The 8,084-nt window shown below is 37.7% G+C and overlaps 1 protein-coding gene across 18 annotated transcripts in view; it reads left to right on the plus strand.

The window, feature by feature from the left end:
* Positions 1-6,851, plus strand: part of LOC108842133 (uncharacterized) — a 10,902-nt gene extending 4,051 nt beyond the window's left edge. For 8 of the 18 annotated variants that reach the window (XM_056998874.1, XM_056998885.1, XM_056998867.1 and 5 more), the window contains 4 exons: positions 997-1,111; positions 1,172-1,243; positions 1,350-1,482; positions 2,177-6,851. In XM_056998874.1, coding sequence (XP_056854854.1) covers positions 5,712-6,839 — 1,128 coding nt within the window. In that variant the 5' untranslated portion in view covers positions 997-1,111; positions 1,172-1,243; positions 1,350-1,482; positions 2,177-5,711 and the 3' untranslated portion in view covers positions 6,840-6,851. Of the gene's footprint in view, positions 1-996; positions 1,112-1,171; positions 1,248-1,337; positions 1,483-2,176 lie in introns of all 18 variants that reach the window. The other 10 variants (XM_056998900.1, XM_056998898.1, XM_056998904.1 and 7 more) reach the window with 8 other exon arrangements.
* Positions 6,852-8,084: the final 1,233 nt, after the last annotated feature.

Genomic DNA, 8,084 nt, shown 5'->3' on the forward strand with positions numbered 1-8,084 from the left:
CATACACCATTTTTTGGACATAAGTGAGGGAGAGACGAGACTTAAATCAGCAATGTTCAGGAGATGGCAGAGAAAGTTGAGATGCTCAAGATTCGGCTTAAGGAAGCCCATGACCATCAAAGGAGTTATGCAAATCAGCACCATAAGGATTTGGAGATCCAGGTGGTAGACTTTGTATATATGAAAATGAGGACATCTCATAAAGGATCTAAGATTCGAAAGTTAAAGAAGTTTAACCCAAGCAGAGAAGTTGCTTACAAACTGGATTTATCGGCAGAGTTATCAGACTTTCAAGTCGTGTTTCATCTATTTATTTTTAAGATAGTCGTAAGAGAGACAGTGCTCATTTTTCAGTAGCCACCAGATGATCTCGGAGAGATTGTATGCATCTTGTCAGGAAGTGGAGATCATGGACCGACAAGTGAAAGCGGTTCAGGGAATGACGACTATGTTGGTCAAAGTTTATTGGACGATTCAGAACTCTTTTAGTATGGTAATGGACAGCCGACTCAGGATTTGAATTCGGGGACGAATTCCAATTAAGTGGAGAAGAATTGTAACGACCCAAAACCAATAGTTGGTTTATTTATTTATTTCTTGGACCAAATAATTATTTAAACCGATTGTGGAATGGTTCAATTAATTAATTCTATGATCATATACCTAAGTATATAAGTGTATGCATCATCCTCTTCTCTTCTCTTCTTAGCTGCCGTCATTTTCAACTTAAAAAAATAGAGCTCAGCCATGTTTCTTCTCCTTCCCTGTTGATATCTCATCACCATCTAAAAAGACAGATTAAGGTTCAGCAGATATGTTTTGGGAGAACAGAAGAACGGTCAATCAAAACAGAGAATTTCGATTCCAAATTTTGGGGATATGTTCTACACTCATAGATCTATGTTTATCAGAAAGCGGATCATCATTTGGAGTTTTCATCTAATAGTTATGATTATTTCTTTGGGGCTGTTCGTTGTATATCGGATCCGCCGACAGTCAACTTCATCGGTGTTTTCCCGTCGATCCAGAAGGAACCAGGAAACGAGCGAGATATCATTGGAAAGCTCTTGCTGTCAGCTTTCTATATCATCTTTTAGATCGTCAAACCAAGGTACGGTTGGAGAGTTGTGGGCGTTTTATTCTTGGCGTTAATTCAACTGTTATGTTGCAGAGTCAGTTCCGATCAGTCTCGGTGTAAGGGAGAAACGGTCGACCTAAACAAAAGCTTTCAATCTGGAAATTTGTAAGTAAGTAGTTGATTCTTTTATCTATCATCTCCAACAAGCAGATCGTCATTTCGAGTTATTTTCTGAGAATTATGGTTGTTTCCGTGAGAGGTATCGGTGCAGTCTGCGTTTACGACCAGCCGGGACATGAAGTTAGTTTGGTTAATCAAATGGTGTCCGATCGGAGTACATTAGATGGCTATGGACAGAGGACATCTAGGACTCCATTCTGACCGGAGGGATCGAAAAGTTAACGGTCGGTTCTTGAGATTTCATTTGTTTTCTTTAGAGTTCAGTTCTGTCAGAATCATCATATTCATCTATTTTCATAGAGTTCCGGAGTTGCTGTTTTAGAACCGTCAAGGACATTTGGTGTTTTCTCAGTTTTCTTCAGAATTGTAGCAAAGCTGAGGGCTATTTTCGTAATTTCTCGTACACGACTTAGGACCTCGAATATGTATAATTTATTTCTAATATGTACAGTCTGTGTGAAATCAAGTCTGTCATTGCTTGTTTAGTTTTAGGTTGCTTGCTTAAACCGGAACTAGGATGTTAGATGATTCAACATTGATTGCTTCTCGTATTGTAAATTATTAGTTAGAAGTGTTGAGACGGATTCAGAGATGTACTTCTGTATGCCGGATTGTTTGCGGGGTTACGGACAGCTACAGTCGACCGGTTGGGCCGTAAGTGTGTGTCGATAAATCGTCTACGGGCGGTGTGCCGAGCACTATCTCGGGGTGTTTTGACCCGTGAGTGGGCAGCGAGTGTGCACCTCGCTAGGATCTTGTTTGCTGTTTGGGTGCTTTAGGTGCCGTGGTTGTTATATATTAGTATTAAATTATATTTATTCGGAGTGCTATGTCCAAGTCAATGAACTTCGGGTTTAGCATCCCATACCTCACTGAGTGACTCTCCTGTTGTTCACCCTTCTTTCTTCTCCATTTCAGGTGAGACAGACGAGTATATGATATTTGGACGGATTGGTGCTACTGGAGTTTTTATTCGGATTATTATTTGGGTTTTGGGTGAGTGGATTGGTGTTTATGGGCTATTGTGTTATCAGTTATTGTTGCTGGCCCATTTTCTTCGAGATAGGAGGTGACGGGTGTTACACTCTGCTTCTTAGTTACGGTCAAAAAGATGTATAGGAGTTTGATAAAGAGGATAAGGCAAATATACACTCAGCCGTATAAGATGTTTGGGTGGTGGCTTCATTATATCGGATGTAATTTAGTAATTGATAGGCTTGTTAAATTCTCAATGCTTATTGAATCGTTTGACCTTTTTTACAAGAGAATTATGTCTTCTGGCGGGGACTTTGGTCCGAGACTGGGAATTGGACAGGGGGTTTATCTAACGAAATTAAAACGGTACTGGACCTTCGGCGGATACAAGATAGTTTCGGTAGAGACTATATGAACATCAGCCTTTCGATGTTTCAAAGGCAATGTCAACAGTCGGCTGAACATGATGGGCCCCATCAAGCCCAATTGTTAATGGCTCCAATGAGCGTGATTAAAAAAAAAATTATGAAGGTACTCAGCTGGAATTATAGAGGCATGGGAAGTAAGTGGACAATTAGTTATCTACGGAAAATATGGCACCAATATAAACCAGATTTTCTTTTTTTATCGGAAACAAAGCAAGATTTTGCCCTTGTTCAAGGATTCCAATCGCATTTTGGATATGATAATATAATAACGGTAGACCCAAATGGAACAAGCGGAGGGCTGGCATTATATTACAACAACGAGTATCAGGTTAATGTGCTATACTCTAGTAACAGGATGATAGATGTCGAGGCGGAGGCTTTGGGGAAGAAGATATTTATGACATTTGTATACGGAGAGCAAATTCAGAAATTGAGAGGCCAAGTCTGGGAGAGGCTAACTAGATATGGCATTGCACGAGACGACCCTTGGTTTATTATTGGAGATTTAAATGAAATCACTGGGAACCATGAAAAAGAAGGCGGCCCGTTACGGATTTCAGAAACTTTCGTATCATTTAATAATATGATCCGCAGTAGTGGACTCTTGGAATTTCAGGCGAAAGGAAACAAATTATCTTGGCAAGGAAGGAGGAAAGTAAACGGGAAAGCGACAATGATTCGATGTCGATTGGATAGAGCTTTAGCAAACGAAGAATGGCATACAATGTTTCCACAATCGTATACAGAATATTTGAAAATGGTGTGTTCGGACCATCGACCAATAGTGGCTTTCCTAGAGGACAAAGTTACCAGACGTAAGGGACAATTTCAATTTGACAAAAGATGGATAAGAAAGGATGGCTTTTTGGAATCCATTGCCAGAGGCTGGACAAAGGAAATGAGGAATACAACTGGGCAATGTGGGGGATGTTGTGTCAAAGATTACAAATTGTCGACACGAACTTTCAACTTGGCGCAAGAATAACCCACCATACGGAAAAGGGAAAATATCAGAATTACAACAAGCGTTGGAGGAGGTACAGACCAATGATAATCGATCTCAAGAGGATATTTTGGAAGTATCTCGGAAACTTCAAGAGGCTTATAAAGACGAGGAGGAATATTGGCAACAGAAAAGTAGGAATACGTGGAATACGGCGGGCGATTGCAGCGCAAATTTCTTTCATGCCTTGACGAAACAGCGACGAACTCGTAATCGGCTGGTAGGGTTATATGATACAAATGGAAATTGGGTGGTTAAGGATGAAGGGATTGAGAAGGTTGCAGTGGATTATTTTGATGATCTTTTTAGTACTAAGTCACCTAGCGAATTTGATGATTTTCTGGATGAAATTAAACCAACCATCTCTCAGCAAACAAATCAAAGGCTAATAAGGATCGCCACAGAGGAAGAGGTGCGGCAAGCTCTGTTCATGATGCATCCAGAAAAGGCGCCGGGCCCAGATGGAATGACAGCACTTTTTTCCAACATTCTTGGCACATTATCAAAAAGGATATAGTGGAAATGGTCAATAATTTCTTGACCACATGGAAATTGGATGTGCGGCTAAATGTTACAAATATTTGTTTGATTCCTAAGACGGAAAGACCGACAAGGATGACAGAACTCAGGCCAATAAGTCTCTGTAATGTCGGATATAAAATGATATCAAAAGTTTTGTGTCAAAGGCTAAAGGCTTGCCTACAGGCTCTGATTTCAGAAACACAGTCGGCTTTTGTGGCTGGGAGATTGATTTCGGATAACATCCTAATTGCACAAGAGATGTTTCATGGGTTGGGGACAAATAAGGCCTGCCAAAATAAGTTCATGGCTATAAAAACGGATATGAGTAAGGCTTATGATAGAGTGGAATGGAATTTTATTCAGGCATTACTTCGGAAAATGGGGTTTGATTCCCATTGGAGTCAGTTGATGATGGAATGTATAACTTTGGTACAATACAGAGTCTTATTAAATGGACAACCACGAGGACAAATTATTCCAAATAGAGGTTTACGTCAAGGGGATCCTTTATCTCCATATCTGTTCATTATGTGCACTGAGGCCTTAATAGCAAATATCAAAAAGGCTGAAAACGAAAAAACGGCTAACGGGAATAAAAATGGCGAGGGCATGTCCTTCAATATCTCATTTGCTTTTCGCAGATGATAGTATCTTTTTATGTAGAGCACAGAAAGAGGAATGCGAGACTATTTTGGTAATTCTTAAAGAATACGAAAAGGTTTCGGGACAGCAGATTAACTTTCAAAAATCCTCGATTCAATTTGGTCATACAATTGACGACGATACTCGCCAAGCACTTCGGGATATCATGGGAATTCAAAATTTGGGAGGGATGGAAAAATATTTGGGCATCCCAGAGAGTCTGGGTGGCTCAAAGATACAAGTATTTGGATTTGTTCAAGAAAGATTGAATAACAGGATCAATGGATGGATTTTTAGGTTTTTTTCCAAATGAGGAAAGGAAGTAATAATAAAATCGGTGGTAACGGCTCTACCCAATCATATTATGTCCTGTTACAAAATACCAAAAACAGTGGCGAAGAAGCTTACAAGTGCGGTAGCACAATTCTGGTGGAGCCCCAGTGGAGATACAAAATGATTACACTGGAAATCATGGGATAAGGTTTGTGTGCATAAGGATGATGGAGGGCTCGGTTTTACGGATTTTAATACAGCTATGCTTGGTAAGCAGCTATGTACATTAATAGAGAAACCCAACACTCTATTTTCTCGTGTCTTTAAAGGTCGATACTTCAGGAACGCTTCACTCCTGGAACCGATCAGATCGTACGCGTCCTCCTATGGGTGGCGCAGTATAATCTCTGCTAGATCTCTGGTTAGCAAAGGACTAATCAAAAGGGTGGGATCAGGGACATCCATATCAGTATGGAATGATCCGTGGCTCCCAACCACTCGCCCGAGACCAGCAAATAAAAAACAAAATGTTATCTTACCGGATCTTATGGTTGATTCCCTCATTGATGAAACAACATGAACATGGAAATCACATACTCTTCAGGAGATAATGGACCCCGAGGATGTTAAAATTGTAGAGAGTATACCTCTAAGCAGGATACCAACAATTGATCGGGATGGCTGGCATTTTACAAAAAATGGAAAATATACTGTAAAATCAGGATACCAAGTGGAAAGAACATATCCTGATATAGAACAAGGGGCAGTAGAATTTGGACCCATGGTAACTGCTCTTAAAGCTAATTGTTGGAAAGTGCGCTGTCCACCCAAGATGAAGCATTTTCTATGGCAACTTTTGTGGGGATGTATCGCAGTGAAGAAAAGTCTGAAGGCAAGGGGTATTAAAGGAGATATACGGTGTGACATATGTGGAGCATCAGAGGAATCCATAAATCATGTTTTCTTTGAATGCCCACCGGCAGTCCAGGTATGGGCACTATCAACGATCCCAACGCATCCAGATCACTTTCCAGGACAATCTTTATTTGTGAATATGGATTATTTATTTTGGAGGGTTAAGCCAACAATGGAGGAACATCATTTTGCATGGATACTTTGGTATATATGGAAAGGACGGAATAGTAAAGTTTTTAGTAATTTGGACACGGAACCGAGGGAGACTCTTCGACGAGCCATGACCGAGTCTTTACTTTGGATGGAAGCTCAGCAGGAAATAGTTCAGCCTCAGGATCAGGTTACACATACGTCTGATGCAGTATTGCCGATTAGATCGGGACGATGGTGTTTCACGGATGGATCATGGAAACCAGAGGATACTTTTTCAGGACAAGGATGGTACAGTACTTTAGAGGGTTTTGAAGGCTTATTGGGAGCTAGGAATACGAGGGCTAGTCAAACCCCGTTACATGCAGAAGTCGAAGCTCTTATTTGGGCGATGGAGTGCATGAGGAATTTAAGGCAATATAACGTTACATTTGCAACTGATTGTTCTCAATTGGTGAAGATGGTTTCGGAACCAGGAGAATGGCCGGCTTTTGCGAGTTACTTAGAGGACATCAAGAGTCTGAAGAGAAGTTTCAACAGCTCAGAGATTATTCATATACCACGGACGCAAAACAACAAGGCGGATAGCTTAGCACGCAGTGTGAGGCAACAAACGTCGTTTACTGTCCATATGGATACATATCACCCAGTTTGTTTTATAGAGTCCACATAAGTCTGTAAAATGGTCGACAAAAAAAAAACTAAATAATTTAGTCTGATCAAATATTTTAGTTTATTATAAAATTTATTAAAATATTTTAGTTCTTATTATAAATATCTAGTTTATATTTTAATAATAGGTTGGCAATTAATAATATACAAATTATAATAAAACTTTATTTACAGTATAACTATTTATCAATAAAAATATTATTGCGATGTATTTTAAATTTTAAGATAGTATTAACATATAATTCAATAATATGAAAATGTTAATTCAATAAATTTTTCATGACATTGAATATTTTAACTTCATCAACTGAAACCCCAAATCCAAACGTTTAGCAAACAATCTCCACAATTTCAGGTGGTAACATTTCTTGATCTTTAATCTGAAAAAAAATTGAGTGGAAGAGATGCATATATAAATTTTATTGGGTTGAGTTTGGTTCAAAGTTTAGTTTGCATGGTAATAGTAGCTAGTTATTAATAATATTTAATGATATGATAGAACATGTTATTTATTGATATTTTATAAGTATATTTTTATGGGTTATTTTAACAAACATGTAAAATATTTATCAAATATAAAAGTAGTTGAACAAAACATAAAACACACTTTAATCTAGGCTTGGATATAACACATAGTTTTTGGTACTAATTTGTATCACATCCTAAAAATCATAAAGTAACCATATATCATTCGGATTCAGGTTATATCGGTTCGGTTTGGATACATATGAAGTTAAATCCAAAATTTAAAATAAAAACATAAGAAATTAAACACTTATTTTATATATAAATGGATGTTTAATTAAGATACTTATTTAAGATTAAATAATTACTTTTAGATATCATTTCAAAATAAATATAAAACTTAATATTAAGGTACATATTTATGTTTCAAATATTTATATTTTTAATAATTTGGAATTGCGAATCAGTTTTTGGATTTATTCAAGTTTTTTAAATATTTTTGGGTTATTCATTGGGATTCAGCTAATACCACTTCGGATTCAGATATTATTGTACCGTTCTACAAGACTCATTCTATTATTTCTTATATTTCTTACTGGGTATGGATTGAACTTTTTGGTTTTGAGTTGGTTCGAACTTAGACTTACAACTTTTATGTCATGCCTACTTTAAATAAATAAAAATTCATTTACATAAAATTTTAAAATTATTTCATGCTTTGAAAACATGGATCAAAATCTGCTCATACTTTACAAAAAGTATAATATATATATATATATAT

Source organism: Raphanus sativus, chromosome 2 (genome assembly GCF_000801105.2).
Source record: "Raphanus sativus cultivar WK10039 chromosome 2, ASM80110v3, whole genome shotgun sequence".
Classification (NCBI taxonomy): Eukaryota; Viridiplantae; Streptophyta; class Magnoliopsida; order Brassicales; family Brassicaceae; genus Raphanus; species Raphanus sativus.